This window comes from Caretta caretta, chromosome 2, assembly GCF_965140235.1.
Source record: "Caretta caretta isolate rCarCar2 chromosome 2, rCarCar1.hap1, whole genome shotgun sequence".
Lineage (NCBI taxonomy): Eukaryota > Metazoa > Chordata > Testudines > Cheloniidae > Caretta > Caretta caretta.
In genome coordinates this window covers 137334206-137352004 of record NC_134207.1, presented here as the reverse complement: position 1 = coordinate 137352004, position 17799 = coordinate 137334206, and the positions used below count along the sequence as shown (strand labels likewise).

At 39.8% G+C, this 17799-nt stretch overlaps 1 protein-coding gene across 3 annotated transcripts in view; it reads left to right on the top strand.

Annotated features, from left to right (window-relative positions):
- TRIO (trio Rho guanine nucleotide exchange factor) overlaps nucleotides 1-17799 on the top strand; it is a 400776-nt gene that overhangs the window by 303724 nt on the left and 79253 nt on the right. For all 3 annotated transcript variants that reach the window (XM_048839610.2, XM_048839611.2, XM_048839612.2), the window contains exon 34: nucleotides 288-531. In XM_048839610.2, coding sequence (XP_048695567.2) covers nucleotides 288-531 — 244 coding nt within the window. The remainder of the gene's footprint in view (nucleotides 1-287; nucleotides 532-17799) is intronic.

Genomic DNA, 17799 nt, shown 5'->3' with positions numbered 1-17799 from the left:
CTACCTGCTTAACCCATATCATTCACAGCTCTTGGAATCATTCTGCACAGTGAATCTGAGGTGAAGGAGAGATGGGGGTTTGCAGTAAATCTTCAAAACTGACAACGTTTCTTTAAAGCTAATAAATTTTAATATGGTGCCATTAAAAAAAGAAAAACCAGAAAACATTGCCATATTGTAAATGTCATAGACAAAAATAGATCTTGGCAGAAATCCTAAATAAACCGTGGTGTGTGTTTAAAAAAACTGCAGCACCCATCCTTCCCTTGTTTTCTCTCTTTCCACAGTTGTCAGGTGGCTGCGAGTTGACTGTGGTCATCCATGACTTCACAGCATGCAACAGCAATGAGCTGACAATCCGCCGTGGTCAGACAGTGGAGGTTCTAGAGAGGCCACATGACAAGCCCGACTGGTGTCTAGTACGAACCACAGATCGATCCCCTGCTGCAGAAGGGCTAGTTCCCTGTGGGTCACTCTGCATTGCCCACTCTAGAAGCAGCATGGAGATGGAAGGTATCTTTAATCACAAAGGTAAGTGAGAATGCGTTTTACGTTCCAGTTGTTGGCCTCATTGCAGCACTTCATATTTTTTAGTAAAAAATGCTGTGTAAGATAATGATTTTTTTTTTAAGGGTTTCATTCAATGCCTTTGAATTTTTATCTATTCTTGGATAAGACTTTCTGGACGTAGAAGTCTATGGGTAAAACTTGTATTGCAAGACTTCTGAGGACCCAGACTGAAGCAGCTCAGCATCTTGTGTGTGAAGTGGAGAAGCAATGGGAGATTTGGAAGCCATGTAGACAAGCTATGTCCTATTAAAATAAACTGAGTTGTATGTTGTGCTGGAGCAAGCCCTGACACTGTGCTAACCTGTGCCTCAGAAATTTAGAAGAAAAAAATTTAAAAGGAGACCAGGGTCTTGCCCTGCATGGAGAGAGAAAATTAAGTTCAGCTGCTAAAAAAAAACAAACAAACAAACAAAAAAACTATGGTGAAAATTCTTGCCACTCACAATACCAGTTAGCTGTATAGAATGCTACGTTTTTCTTTCTCAGCATTTTAAAAATTGTACAATGAGTCTTGGGAGATTAGGCTTTTCCCTTTGTCTAGTTGTTCAGCTTTATAAGTAGCCTGTAAGGAGCCTAATCATTAGACTTCAGCCGCAGCTATTTTGGGTCCTGTTTAAATTTTGGGGGGCATAATTGTTTGAAAAAACCTTTATATGTAAGGGCACAATCTAGTTTTCCGAATGAATGATACTCTTTTTAGGAAATCAAGGGCAATATGGGAGGCTGCCTGTAGCTTTTTATTAATTTTATTGAGGCTCTGGAAAAATAAGTTTTTTTTCAGTGTGAATGGGATATTTCACCCTCTAGCAAAGAGAGGGATTATCTTTATTTGGTGTGTTCCTGGATAAGTGGGTGTGGTGTTTAATGTTCCAGTCCTCACAGGATGTTTTTACAGTAATATCAGTCTAGTAATGAATAGCTGTGTCTCTTGACTTCTCGACTGGGGGCAATGGATTTCATTCCCGAATTAGGCTGACACACAAAGCCTGTGCTCAGAAGCAAATAGGTTTATTGGAAAAAGCAGTTTGCCCATTTAAAAAAAGACTTTTGAGCCTCTTCATTTAGAATAGAGAATTAAATGTAAGTTATGAGTCAAAGTGCCTCATCACAAATGCGGTAAATATCTATAGAACTTCTACATTGATCAGATTGTATTATAAGCAGAAGAACTGTTGAGAAATCAATTGGTGGAAAAAATTGTCTGGAATGGTATACTATGCTGTTGGAAAGCACTTTTTATTTTTCCCACTTCATCTATTTTCCAGCCAGCTCCTTGTTCTTCTCTTCTCTTTTCTCTTCTCTTCCTGGTTTCTTCAGCTTGTGCACAATATAGTTGGCTATAACAGGAAAGCTTTATGTGTTACTTACTTGGGTGTGCAGCATGCACAGCAGGAATTCTGTGTATGCAGGGTGATGGAGCAGAGAAAGCTGAAGGTTTTGTCTCTAGGTTGATACTTCAACTTTTTTGTCCTGTGGTATTCTGGGTAAGGAAGCCTAGCAGCCATTTGGATGATTAATTGATAAATATTTTTTGGTTTCACTAAGGCGTTTCTTCCTTTGACTGGGAGTGTGAAATCATAATAACGTGTCACTGTTTGCAAAGGGAGCCTTTGAAGCAAAAGAATTCTTATTAGAAAGGGCAGGCTGGATTAGACAAAAGGAAAATTACAGTATGTGATGTGGGGAATAATGAACCAGTTATAACCAGACTCATGTGGGATTCTGTGTGAGACACACAAAACTACATTTATGTTTTAATAAGTTTTGCATTTGATTTTTCCTTTCTAAATGTAGTACGTTGAACATGTCTTGATTTGATTTCAGACCAATTCTCCAATTTATCAAGGTAATTTTGATTTATAATTCTGTCCTCCAAAGTGCTTGCAACCCCTCCCAGCTTGGTGTCATACGCAGATTTTATAAATGTCCTCTTCATTCCATTATCCAGGTCATTAATGAAAATATTGAATAGTACCAGACTCAGGACAGACTTCTGTGGGACCCACCATATAGTGCTCTCAGTAAACCATTGATAACTATTCTTTGAGTACAGTCTTCCAACTAGTTTTGCACCCACATATAGCAATTTCCCTAGTTTGCTTATGTGACTGTCATGTGGGACTGTGTCAAAAGCCTTACTACAATCAAGATATATCACATCTACTTTTACCCCCTATCCATTAGACGGGGAACCCTGTAAAAGAAAATAATTAAGTTGGCTTGGCATTATTCATTATTGACAAATCTATGCTGGCTATTCCTTATAGCCCTATTATCCTCTAGGTGCTTATAAATTGATGGTTTAATAATTTGTTACACTATTTTTCCAGGTATCAGAAGTTAGGTCTGTCACTCCCCGGGGTCCTCTTTGTTCTCCTTTTTAAAGATAGGTGTGATATTTGCCCTCATCCTCAGGGGTCTGACCTGTACTTAAAGATGATTGCTACCAGTTCGAAGTTGGCTACAGCTAGTTGCTTACATGCTCTAGGATGCATTTCATCAGGCCCAGCTGATGTGAATTCGTCTAACTTAAGTCAGTACTCTTTAACTTGTTCTGTCCTTATTCTGACTTGTGCTCCCTCCCACTTAGTTGTTAATATTGTGTTAAGTGTCTAGTCACATACTTTTAGTGAAGACTGAGCAAAATAGGCATTAAACACCTCAGCCTTGTTGTCCATTAATAGTTCTCCTTCCCCACTAAGTAGAAGACCTTCACTTTACTTTGCCTTTTATGTCCCTTGCTAAGTGTGACTCATTTTGTACCTTAACCCTTCTGTTTTTGACCTTGCTTGCTTCTGCTATTCTTTTGTACTACTCCTTAGCAATTTGTCCATGTTTCCACTTTTTGTAGGATTCCTTTTTTGGTTTTCAGGTCACTAAAGAGCTCCTGATGGAGCCATGTTGCCTCTACTATTCTTCCTGCCTTTCCTTTGTGTTGGGACAGTTTGCTGTTGTGACTTAATAGTGTCTCTTTGAGAAACTGCCAGTTCTCCTGAACTCCTTTTGTCCCTTTTTTCTTCCTCCCATGGGACCTTACCCTACCAGTTCTCTGAGTTTGTTGAAGTCTGCTTTTGGAGGTCCATTGTCCTTATTCTGCTGCTCTCACTCCTGCCTTTTCCTTAAAATCATGACATCTGTCATTTCATGATTACTTTCACGCAGGTTGCCTTCCACCTTCAGACTGGCAACCAGTTCCTCCCTGTTAGTCAGAATCAAGTCTAAATTGACCAACCCTCTGATTGCCTCCTTCACCTTCAAAAACAAGAAATTGTCCCCAATACATTCCAAGAAAGTACTGGATATTTTATATTTTTCCGTAGTTACTTTTCCAACAGATGTCTGGGTAGTAATTAGTATTAGTACATTAGTATTTTGACAGGTTTCAGAGTAGCAGCCATGTTAGTCTGTATTCGCAAAAAGAAAAGGAGTACTTGTGGCACCTTAGAGACTAACAAATTTATTTGAGCATAAGCTTTCGTGAGCTACAGCTATTTTGGATACTTCTGCTATTGGTTCTAGAAATGAATCCTCCATTTCTTCCTCCTGCTTGGGTGGTATGTAGTAGACCCCTACCATGACAGTGCCTCCTTTTATTCCCCATTTATCCTTACCCAGAGACTTGTCAACTGGTCTGCCTTCATCTCTTTCTGGACCTCGGAACAACATTCTTCGTGCATAGCCATGAGATTTATTCTCCCTCCCGCCACCCCCCCCCCAGTCTATGTGATGCCTGTTAACTAATACTTCAGCTTGTATACAACTCCTAGTTCTTCCTGTTTATACACCATATTCCCTGCATTTATCGACATTTGTGATGTGGAGCAGATTCCCTCACACACACACACACGCACACACACTCTCTCTTGTTGCTCCTGTGTGACCCTGTTATAATTTTAATTTCTCCCCAACTTCTAGCCCTTTGTCAAGGTCACCGTTTTTATGTTTACCTGTGGGATTTTGTGACTTGCCTCCTTTGAAGCTAGTTTAACGTCCTCCCCACAACTTTGGTGAGGCTGCCCTGGAGAACTGGATTCTCTCCCTGGCCTTTGCCACAGAATTCCCATGTGATGTTGGACAACTCACTTAAACCAAACTTTTCACAGGTGGTCAGCTGCTCACTAATTATTTGTTCCTAATTTTCTGGATGCCTGATGTGAGAGCCTAGGCTCTGATTTGCAGAAGTGTTGACAAGTCACAGCTGCAGCTGAAGTCAATGGGAACTGTAATTTGAACATATGAAGTGCTTTAAAGTGCTGAATACTCTGAAAAATCAAGTCCTAGTATTTCAAATTGGGCACCCGAAATTAGGGGATACTTCAGCCTTACTGTCTCTGTGCCTCAGATCCCTATCTGAAAAATAAGGCTAATACCAGCCCCAATCCTCACAGGAGTATTGTGAAATGCACAGATTCTGTAGTAATAAGCAGCATAGAAAAGCCCTTGATATTAATAATTTTTTCTTCAGAGAAAGGTTTAAATAGTTGGTAGTGAATAAGTCATCAGGCCACACACTGAACAAGGATAAAACAAGATATTGAATAGTTGCTCATTCTGGTATTTCCTGACACATTAATGCTCAACTTTAAATCCATACTATTCTTTTAATGTAGTTTTTTCCCGTGTAATATAATAAAGCTTCTGTGTTGTTTGAGTGAATCAACAGATGTTTATGGTATTAGGTTTCGTATTTTTATTTACTTCAATAGCCAGCCTACCTAGGTTGAGATTTTCTTCAAATGAATCCGCTTCATTTTCTTTTTTCCCCCAGTTGGATCTTTGTAGAAACAAAGGATTACTTTGGTAATCCTCCTCAGTTCCACAGTAACTTTCTTCCTCTTCAAAACCACGACACAGACTGAAGCATGAAACAACTTCATTTTGAATATATTTCTGAAATCCATGAAGACATATTGTTAAAGCTCTTAGATTCCTGCAATCATGGCTTTACAAGAAGCACTGAAAAACCATCTCAGAAGTTTCCTACTTTACATGATAGTTGGAAAATTATAGGATGTCCGAAAGCTAAAATGGGCTTCAGCAGTTGGACATAGCCAGCCTCTTCTCTTCTAATATAAATAGCTAATTCCTGTGTGGCATTTATTTAAAAAAAAACTATATATATTCTCAAGGGGATTTCACTGCCATCAAATGTAAAAAAAAAAAAAATCATGTTAGTTGTGGTTTAATTCTCAATTAACTATCTAAAATCTGGATTTCTATGGTAACTAGAGAGCTAAAAGGGTTTCATTTCAGGAAAGCCTAGTGCTTGCAGCCAATCTAAACACCCGTGGTGGTCAGTCTACGTCAAATAAAACACAGCACACTGTCAGATTTTATTCAGCCTATATTAGAAAATGCTAGATGACCAAAACATTGATTTGGGAGTATTCTGCACTGAGGCACAGCTGTTGGCATTATTTTTTTTATAAATAAAGCATATTCATAGTTTATAATATTAAAATGTCTGTAATGCTGAGCAGGAAATGGAACTTAGAAGAAAACTTGTTTTTAGGTAACATTTTTATTAAATGTGAGAACAGGGAGCACATGGCAAGTAAAGGAGATTTAATTCATATAGTGGGTGTTTAGTGACTCAAGGCTGGATTGCCACATAATTGATACCTGAAGCTGATCATAAAAGCTGAGCAGTTTCTGCAACTTGTTCACAGTGGAAAAGGCAGATGACATGTCACATTGGTCTGCGCCCATGCCTCAATAGCTCCTCATTCAATGTAAGGCTGTAGTCCTTATAAGAGCCATAAACAGGATAAGGCCAAACTGCTTGAACAGCTATCTCTCTCCTGCAGCATCACTCCATGACAAAACTTGCCAGATCGGAAGTTGGTCTGTTGTCAGTCATTGCCAGGCTATGGAACTTCCTGTTGCAGGAGTTTTGGTTTTAACTCTTGCTTTACATCGTACTCTAACTGATCAATCTGTTTGTACAAGGGTTCCCTGAATATAAGGAGCGACATTTTCCAATTCTTCCCCTTTCTTTCCCCAAAGAAAAACTTTCTGTGTTCAGTCCATAGAGTAGTACCACCCAGAATCTCAAAACTCCTGAATTTCACACCTAGACTGGCTTGTGATCTGAACACGTCTAATACTTGGATGGATGGATATAAATTATATCTAATGAAGGTAAAATATGACCAAGGTGTGGGCAAGGGCTTTCACAGTGGTGACAGAAAAAAAGAATGGCTACGTTTGGGGCAAAGACGACAAGACATCATGCAGAGGAAGGGTCCTGACTCTAATTGTGAAAACTGGGGATTCAGGGAGGGGTGTGTAAAGTAATAAAAATGGGAAAGTAAGATGACTTCATCAGTGACACTTTATTTAGGCTGGAAAAGTGGGGAAAGATACAGATAAGGTGGTTAAAGTAACCCAGGCTTCAGAAGACCAAGGCATGGACAAGGGTTTAGAGGTAGAATGAATAAGGAGGAAATAACTTATGTGAAATACACAGGCAGATATGATGGGACATAGCAAAAAATTGTATGTGAGAGAAGGATAGTTACAAATATGAGACACCAAATTTCCAAACCTGGGCAAGAGGTCAAGTGGTGGATTTGTCAAAGTGAGTATGTAGCCAAATTCTAGTGCAGTCTGCCATATCTCTGAGGATTTGTGTTTTTAGTTCTCTTTTCCTGCCACATCCTACATTAGCTATCTTGGATCTTATCAGGTCCCAATAAAACTTCGGAAATTAAATTTCTGATAGTTTTCTCTCTCTAGCAGAGGTGGATTTTTTTTCCAAATCAAATATCAGGTTAATTTTTTTACTAGTTTCTGTTTCTCAAATTATATGTATCTCTAACATTTTGAATTTTCTCAGAATTAACAGAATTGATGGCTCCATTAATGAATATATGTTTGGATCATGAAGGATTAGGTTTCACCATTTCAACCCGGGAGACTGGTCAATTCTGTCTGCAGTTCATAAGTTACCCCTGTTCAGGGGTATTAAAATGCGGTTCAAGAGTTGGCTTCTGAAACTTGAATAGTGACAATGAAATCTTCCTACCCTGTGGGAAGTTAAATGAACAAAGCATTACATTTGAGACAGAGCAGCCTGCAGAGGAGAGAACTGCTCAGGCTGGATTTGGTATTCATTCACTTGAACATGCTTTGGGTACTAGGCAGCAGCCATTTTTATTTATTTATTTTAATATTAGCTGGAAGGGAAATCGGGGTATAAAAAGTGTCTGCTTCGGAACAGATGTATTTGCACAGCTGAAGCTTTGGAGATAGAAGGTACAAACCAGCAATTCTGGCTGGCTGCCTAGGATTTCCCTGGGGAATTAGTATTTTGCATGTAATTAGCTTTGCTCATGGCAATTTTCTGTACATTTTTCAGCTAGATTCAGACATCGGATAGGCTGTAGCCATCACGTTTTGTTTGCGAGAAATGTCCTTAGTTTATTGCATTGAAGACGGAAGTCCTAGAATATTAATTACTTTCTGTGGTAGTCTTTCCAGGTGCTGTACTCTGCGTTAATTAAATTTGCTGAGAAGAGAGGCTGTTAAAATTAGTTCACCTTTGTACATACACACTTTGCAGTACAGGCTATCTGATCAGTTTTCACTCATACTAAACGGAACCTGCTACAGTATGTCATAACATTTTAAACTAAACAATACTACCACTTTTTAACAGACGAATTTGTGCTCTTGCTAAATAGAGGTGGCTTTGGTTTCAGATAGCCTCTGAAGCATGCTGCTTTGAGCTTTCCAGTATATGATTGAGCTTTTGATTAGGTGATACCTCACTGCTTTGGTACACGATGTCCTCATTTCAGTACTGTTTTCAGTCAAGGTTTATTGGCATTATCAAGAAGTAGTGGTGCACTGACAATAACTGCTGAATTAATGTATTAATGTGAATAATGTCTAGTATGGAAGAAGCAAGCAGGAGGTAGGATTTTCGCTGTGAACTGGACAAAAGGAAGAGACCAACTGCATAAATGAATGAGGCTGGAGAGACCCTTCCTATTCTTAAGGAAACTACCCCTAAAATCTTTAGAAATGTGGTATAAGTGCACACATGAACTCTCTCTCTCGCTCTCTGGCCTTTTTGTAGAGAGCAGTCCCAGCAATTTATTTTTAGAAGTGGTGAAAGCATTATCAATCTGTGTGTAATTCTGATATGAGCAAACCTGGAGAACCCAGGTGTCTGAAATAAAACTTAGTCACTCCTGGTAACCTAGGCACTTTAAATCTTCTGGTCCTTGGGCTGTAAATCAGTTTGCAGTATGCTCTTACACAGTAGACTAAATACAGTATAGCAACACTGAAGTCCTTGAATAAAAGACATTATCGAAGAAATGCAACAAATTCAAGATTAACATGTCAGTTCAGCACAACTGCACCTTTATTCCCCAGTTACAGTGTTGTGAGGGCACTCGCTCTAGGCTTCCAGCTCCTGAGCCATCACCTCTTTTCAGTGGAGACCCACCTCACCCTCCCTCCTTCCCGGAAGAGTATTTCCTATACTGTGTTCTCCCTAGCAAAGTCAGGCAGCCTAAGCTGGCCTGCTTTACTTTTCTCCCCAGAAGATGTTATATAGTGCAATTACCACAGTTAAGCTACCACACAGCTTTTTCTAAGCAAGCACATTTATTCTTAAGGTGAAAAGCATTATAGAGAAAACAGTAAAACAATAGAAGAACCTACACACGTCAATAACTTTACCAGAGATCACCCCAACTCGCACAAGGTTTTTTTTCCTGTGGTTATAAATTCATCACAGCTTCAACTCAGAACAAGAATCCTCATTAATGAGTCAGTTACTCTTTTATACAATTTGTCTTTGAACTGTCTTCATATAACAGGTGATCAAAAGATGTTCCCCTGAGGATAAAGCGTCAAAGGCTGAGTCCTTATATAGGAGTTTGCAATCCCCTCCTCCCAAGTACATCCTAAGAATTCCACTTCACACGTATTGTCCAAAACATCATACGTGCCTACACATTGCTCAACCTAGTCTTTCAAAGCTCACAGTACTACCCAGAGATTGCATTAATCCTGTCTTCTTCCTAAAGAAGCTCCATACAATCCCACATTGATACATAAACGTTTGCATTTTTAATATAATGAACTCTTAAAATAGTTACACTTCATTCAGTACAGTGTGTCCAGAATATTGCAGGAAATTGCCATAACTGTTACATAGCCTAGTAACTGTGGATGAATTATAGTTTATTCTTTTTCTGAAGGCCAAAATTTCTCTTCTGTCCAAGATTATTATGGACACCTTATTGGGAGTGCTTCTTATTTAGTATCATGTACTAGTTCAATCCAAGGAAGAGCCAAATTTGAATCAGGAAGTGTTTTTTTATTTATAAAAAGTCAGCTTTCTGTCTTGCTGCACTGTGAGACCAGTGCCTCTGCCTAAACATTATTTTTAAAAAATCCTAAAATTTTAGTGGAAGCTAGAAATAAATAGGGAATTTAAGTAGAACTTATGGCATGTGAAGAGTAATAAATATACTGAATGGAAAAAAGTACTAGGGAATACAATTAAAGCTAAGCATAACAAATTCAAAAGGTACCGATCTCTTCCTGAAGGAGAGCTTTGTGAGATGTCAAATTAAGAAAGTGATGTCTGGGATAAAATTTTGGTGAGGGGAAGGTGGTTAGGAAGTACAATTACTTGTTCTTGTAGAAGTGCTCTCTCAATTTGGCCTTTAGGATTGGTGCTCCCCTTTGCCTGTCGCCTTGTGCTAACCTTTACATTTGGTGGTGTGATGCACCCAGAGCACTAAATGGGAGAGCAAAAAGTGGTTCCCCCTTATATCATTCTTCAAACTTTACAGATGATAATTAAGTCTAAAGCTGACTGCAAAGAATTATAAATGGATGTGACGAAGTGGGACTGTTCTTAATGTTTCCTCTGAATAGTGTGGGGGTGCCTCAGTTTCCCCTAGGCAGTTCTTAAGTATCTAGGGGGTGGGGTAAGCATGTATGATCATTGCAGAGCCCTAGAGGGCAGGTGTGTGCAGGAGTCTGGACACAGAGAATGGCCGACACCCTGTTTCCTGGCAACTGATGGCCTGGGCCCTTCCCCCCTGCAAGGTGAGAGCTAAAGGGTTGGAGAACAAAGGAATCAGGTGACCACCTGGCCCGGGAAAGGAACAAAGCCCAGAGGAGGAGGGGCTGGAGGGGGTTTTCAGTTTGGGGCTGGCTGGGACATGGAGTGAAGTGCAGACGTGGTTGTCTGGCTCACTGCCCCCCAGAATGGACCCAGCTGAGGGGTCCCATTCTCTGCACCTGCAAGCTCTGTTTTAGACCATGTTCCTGTAGTCTAATAAACCTTCTGTTTTACTGGCTGGCTGAGAGTCACGTCTGACTGCGAAGTTGGGGTGCAGGACCCTCTGGCTTCCCCAGGAGCCCCGCCTGAGCGGACTCGCTGGGGGAAGCACACGGAGAGGCAGAGGATGCTGAATGCTCCGAGGTCAGACCCAGGAAGGTGGAAGCCGGGTGAGCTGTGTGTCCTGAAGACAGGCTGCTCACAGAAAGGCGACTACCCCAGAGTCCTGACTGACTTCATGGGGAGCAGCTCCAGAGCATCGCCCAGGGACTCCGTGACAATGGATCTCACTAAAGTGGGTGTCTTGGCAACAAAATGGCAGAGGAAATTCAGTGTTGGTAAACGCAAAATAATGCACATTGTAGAACATATCCCAGCTATACATTCAAAATGATGGAGTTTAAATTAGCTGTTATCACGTAATAGAGAGATTTTGAGTCATTGTGGATAGTTCTCTGGAAACGTCTGCTCAATGTTCAGTGGCAGTCAAAAAAGCTAACTGTGTTAGGAGTCATTCAGCTTGGAAAAGAGACAACTAAGATGAGTTATGATAGAGATCTATAAAATCATGAATGGAGAAAGTGAATAGGGAAATATTATTTACTCTTCCATATAAAACAAGAACTAAGGGTCATCTGATGAAATTAATAGGCAGCAGGTTTAAAGCAAACAAAAGGAAATACATCTTTACACAATGCACAGTCAACCTGTGGAACTCCTTGCCATGGGATGTTGTGAAAGCCAAAAGTACAGCCGGGGTTCAAAAAAGTATTACATACATTGATGAAGGATAGGTCTTCACTATTAGCCAAGATGGTCAGGGATGCACCCTCATGCTCTAGGTGCTGCTAAACTTCCGACTGCCGGAAGCTGGGACTGGACAACGGAGCATGGGTCACTTGAAATAGCCCTGTTCCATTTATTCCTTCTGTATCATCTGGCACTGGCCACGGTCAGAAGACAGGATACTTGGCTAGGTGGACCATTGTTCTGAGTCAGTATGGTGGTGGTGGTTGTTCATCCTATAGTGAGATGCTAGCCCATGGAAATCCGTCAGCTTAAATGTGCAGAATGAGAGCACTGAGTGGCACCTTTGGCAACTTCCTACCATCAGTAATTCTCTTCCCCTTTCTAGTCCCCCACAGTCTTGGAGGACAGCAGAGAAGTTGCTTGGTGACTCCCTTATGGGCAGAAGGGGAGCCTCATGCCAGCTTCCTCTCTTACCACAGAAGGGAGACAGAAGTAAGGCCTCACCCCAAGGACAAGGGAATGGGCCCCAGCAACACTGAGCACAGAAGAGGTTATGGAGAGAATAAAATAGAGTGGAGCTGTGAATGAAGTAATAGTTTTGGAAGAAAAGTAGAATTGGGAGAAACAAGATGGAATGAGAAAGGGAAGAGGTTGAGGTCCATCTCACAAAGTGGGATATGATGGGTAGAGAGAATAAGGTGGTGATGGAGATGAAGAAAGAAAACACATTACTAATACAGGCAAGGAAATGTGGGGAAATAACAGAAGGAAGAAATTTGACCAACTGGAATGCAGTATAATTCAGAGTAAATATCGACAGTTCATTAAACAGGAAAAAGAAAACTGTAGAGAATCAGATGAGAGGCGAAATTAGAAAATTAAATCATCTTGGAAGAGAGAGGAGAAAGAGGCTCTTGCAATAAACAAGACTGAGAATTAGATAAACCTGGACACAGTAGCAAGAAAGGAAAGTGAAATGAAAACAAGAAAAGGGAGTTGGTAAATTAAATGATTTTTTTAAAATACCTATTTTTATGCCAATTTAGGTATGAAAACCTTGGTCGAGTCTTGGTGATGGCCAGTAAAACAGTATGCATCCGATGAAGTGAGCTGTAGCTCACGAAAGCTTATGCTCAAATAAATTGGTTAGTCTCTAAGGTGCCACAAGTACTCCTTTTCTTTTTACTAAAACTCTAGCTGCTCTATTGACTTATTTTTAACCTCCTTCAGTGATTAATTTATTTTAAATGGGCATTAATGACAGCTTGATTGGCCTTTTCCTGTTCTTGAGTCTTGTGCTCTGTGGAGGGTCTTGTGCAACCCAGTTTACACCATGTATCCAGGAGAGTGAGACTGTAAACACACTACATTACTGGGTGGGTTAGTGGGAGAGGCCCAGGCCTCTTACGTTTTCTTTATCCACCCCATAAACATGGTGTTAAGTATCAGAGGGATAGCTGTGTTAGTCTGTATCCACAAAAACAATGAGGAGTCCGGTGGCACCTTAAAGACAAATTTATTTGGGCATAAGCTTTTGTGGGTAAAAAATTGCATCTGAAGAAGTGGGCTTTTAACCCATGAAAGCTTATGCCCTAATAAATTTGTTAGTCTTTAAGGTGCCACCGGACACCACGCAAAACATGGTGAGTCTCATACTGTTATGCATAAGTCAGTTTGAAAACAAGGTCATAGTGCTCTCAAAGGCCCAGGCCACAGCCCGAGGTTGGCCCACTCTGATATTGACATGAAGTGGTACTTGGAAGAGGCTGCATTCCGAGGATCTGCACAGTAGCATCTCTTTGTTTCCTCTCTCTGCTTGATCAACAGTGGAAGTTTACAATATTGACACTTGGGGTCAGAGTCTCATTTACACTAACATCTTTACATTGCACAGGCAGTAAAAAAAATTGCCCTGTTTAAAATGGTTGAAGAATTATTCCATTCTTGCCTGTAATTGTGTGAGACAGTGCTACGCAACAGCTTTACCAGGTGGATTTCACACCAAAAGCAAGTGAAAGTAGTTACTATGTGTGTATGTGTATACATAACACAAATAATATTAAATAATTATTAATATAAATAATAATTTTGAAGGGTCAGTGATTTTTTTGTTTGGGTAAAACTCTCTGGTTACCAATTTAAATTACATCATTTTCCCTCTAAAGCATTTAAAGAGGTTGCGTGTAACTCCAGAACATACTTTCACTTTTTAAAACATTTTATGAATGTGAACATGCTTCTCTGTTTCTCTTTTCTCAGTGGCCAGGTGTATTTCCAGTTAAAATGTAACCACCATCATGCCCCACAGTATCACCTTACAAATCTCTTGACTTCTACCAGTGTATTCACAAGTGAAAGTCAATACTCAATCTAGTTGTTTTCTTGAGCACACTGATTCCTTTTGTTTTAAACAGTTTTGATGAAAATCTTTAAAAGAAAAAAAGGTAGCAACTTATTTGTTGCAAAATTTTATTTAAAAAAGCAAAACAGTTCATGGCGAAAGTTTTGGATAACAGACAAAAACAAAAGGAGTACTTGTGGCACCTTGGAGACTAACCAATTTATTTGAGCATAAGCTTTCGTGAGCTACAGCCCACTTCATCGGATGCAACATCGACTAATGGTAAAATTAGTATTCAGCACTTCATTAGGAGCGCAAAATATTCCTCACTGTGAACAACTGCTTTTTTTGGCGCTCTCCCATGGAGAAAGGAGACTGTTTCCTTCCCCCTTGTTAAGTAATCTCTGTATGAGGAATAGCATTGCTTGCAGTCATCCAAGAGAGTTTCAGTGTTTGAATTATCTGATGCTGGTTTTGTTGTGGTTTTGCTGACAGTGACTGGAATCCTTCAAGCTGAATTGGCATTCTGCAGTGGTGACTGAGCTTAGGAGTCAGAGTTTTCCCATATCTTATCCAGATAAATGCAAGACAGGGACATTGAAGCATTCAGTATTTCTCTGACCGCCTTTAAAATCTAAATTAGTCAGCAAATAAATTATTAATATGATGAAGATGGTGTTGAGAGAAAGTTTGCGAAGGTCTGTGCTTTCGTGATTGTGTGTATGTTGAAAGATGGAAATGTTAATGGACACCCCAAAGAGGCGACGTTCACACCATTACCCCCAAAATGCAGCTTCTGATTTTACCCAACAAAAGGTGCTTTTCAGCTGGCAGTCCCGCTAGGAAGGAACAGGAAATAATGTGCTGAATACATTTCGAAAGAAGCAGTGTTCTAATCATTCCGCTCTTGCGGTCTGCATAGTATTATCTGTGGGGTAGAAGAGCAGAGAGGAGTTCTGTGAACAGGGCTATCTTTGTGTATGGAACATAAGAAACCAGATCCTAGTGGGTGCAGCTGTGTTGGAAGTACTGAAACTGTAGACACATTCTACAAAGAGGAAAAGCAAAAATTAGACTCCTTTCACAATTTCTATTTTAATGTAATGTTAAAGTTACCCTCAAAGTCTCCACCTTAAATTTATTTATTGAAGTACTCTTGGTTTCCTCGTTAGGTTGTGGTATTTTGGGGAGGATGTAGAGAGGAGAGTCTGAATTAGCAGAGCTGGCAACAAAGAATGAATTATGTGGGTTCATAAGCAAGCACTGTTTGTTTCTTTAATGTGAAATGCATATTGTAAATAAAATTCCGACTAGTCTGTGTAACATTAGATTTTATCCAAGAGTTTAATAGTTACAGCTTTATATTTCTGAACTTTAGCTTTTAGGCCTGGGTGGTCTTCTGTCCAGGACGATATTGCGCAATTCTAAATATTTATCCTCTCCCTCATGCAAAAACATGGATCAGAATTCTGAAGGTTAAACACTGAAATAAGGAAAGTATTTGCCTTTATAAGATAGCTTTAAAAAAAAATCTTCAAAACATGGCATTTAGATGCCTGAAAAACTAAATAATTCACCCTTAGTGTAACTTAAAATAAATACCTAGTTTCTAGCAGGTAAAAATGAACTAGCACATTTGCATTTCAGATTAATGGGAATCTTATTAATAATTTGTAGTGATAACTTCTAAATGTATGAAGTACTCTGTGAATTGAATGTATGAGACACGTGGGAAAGTTCCATAAATGCAGACTGTTCATCTGGTGTTGCTTGAATGTTTCATTGACTTTGGAAGAGGTTTTTTTTAAACAGTCCTAAAGAGTCTCATCAATTATTCAGTATACAGAAATAAAGGGAGAAGGATGGATGTTCAGTAAAAACATTTTTGAAGTTGTGGTACAACTTAAATAGGTTTCAGAGTAGCAGCCGTGTTAGTCTGTATTCGCCAAAAGAACAGGAGGACTTGTGGCACCTTAGAGACTAACCAGTTTATTTGAGCATAAGCTTTCGTGAGCTACAGCTCACTTCGTCGGATGCATTCAGTGGAAAATCCAGTGGGGAGATTTATATACACAGAGAACATGAAACAATGGGTACCAGAGTGATCACTTAAGGTGAGCTATTACCAGCAGGAGAGCCAGGGGGAGGGCAGACCTTTTGTAGTGATAATCCAGGTGGGCCATTTCCAGCAGTTGACAAGAACGTCTGAGGAACGGTGGGGGGGGGGGGGGGTAATAGCTCACCTTAAGTGATCACTCTGGTTACAGTGTGTATGGTAACACCCATTGTTTCATGTTCATGTTCTCTATGTATATAAATCTCCCCACTGTATTTTCCACTGAATGCATCCGATGAGGTGAGCTGTAGCTCACGAAAGCTTATGCTCAACTTAAATAGGTTATTCTAAAAATGTCATTAAAGATCTTTCAGAATTCTGATTAACCCCTATGCCTTGGCTTTTGAGCAGTTGATGCACATTGTAATGTGTTTTACATGGGTTATGCTGGAGTGAAATTTGTTAATGTGTTTTGCAGATTGGGGTGATGTTTTTGTTAAACTAGAAGTATGAGAATATGAAACAAAATCAATTCAACTCCTACTATTGTCTTTTACTTCAGGGTGGCTTTTTTTAAAAGGCTGAATACTTTCATCCTTATTCACAATAAACAGTACATTGCTCCATGCCAGTCCCATTATGGTAAACAGAACTATTCACTTAGTAAGGTACTGAGGTGTCAAAATCTGGCCCCAAGTGGCTTTGCTGATGAAGGGATACTTACAAGGGATTAAACCCACATTTGATTTAAATCTCTCTGCAAAATTGATGTAAATATTTCTCTCTCGCACATACACACTCACTCACTCACTCACTCTACATTAAGAACATTATTAAGATTGCAAAGTTTTGGTAATCAGAAGTTAGGAAATGCCAGCATTAAAATTATCTGTGCAGTTCAGTATTTTGCTTTCTCCTGATTGTTCGTTGTGTAGCCCCAGACCTTTTGTACTCCATACTATTCAAACCGTGCTCTTAAGACAGAGTTATTAATTTCCCGTTTCTGTGGAACTCATCACTGTATTATCAGAGCGCTTCATAAACATTAATGACATATTTGTTTCCACAACACCTCGGTGAGATGGGGGAGTAATATTATTGACCCCCTTCTATCCTGTCCCTTCCAACCGGTCCCTGTCCCCATCCTCTCTCTTTCACAGTTCCTCATCCCAGTCCCGTTTTCTTGACCTACCCAGTCCCAGTCTCCATGCTCAGCCAGTCTCGGTTCCCCAACTTTCCCAGGTCATCAAGCAATCTGTGTCTTCCCTTCCCACCCACTCTCGGTCTTCAGTCAACCCCATCCACACTGGCTCACAGTCCAGTTCCTTCCAAGTTTCAGTGTTCCCCTGGCTCCTTGTCCCAAACTCTTTGCCAGCTAAGACCCAGTACTCCCGACACACACCCTGGCTCCTCACGAGATCTGTGCCCCAGCCTCACTCCCAATGAAAATATATAAAATAATCAATATAAAAAACAAATAAAACATGAAATAAAAGTAATGGTGCTCATTTGGTCATATAGGAGTTGAGGAGAATTAGGTTTTTTTAACTTCTCTGAATTTTTTTAAATCTAAATTAAGATAAAAATGACTTTAAATTCTGGCCAACAAATGTTCATATAATTGTGCTGCTATGTTTTAAGTCGTGGATAACATCTTGTTGGCTAAATCTACGATAGGAAAATTATTCTTACAGTAGACGTAAAAGAATGTTCCATCCCAGAAAGGATGTTACAAGCAGCTGTATGACTCTCTCTGTATTTCCTAATTGA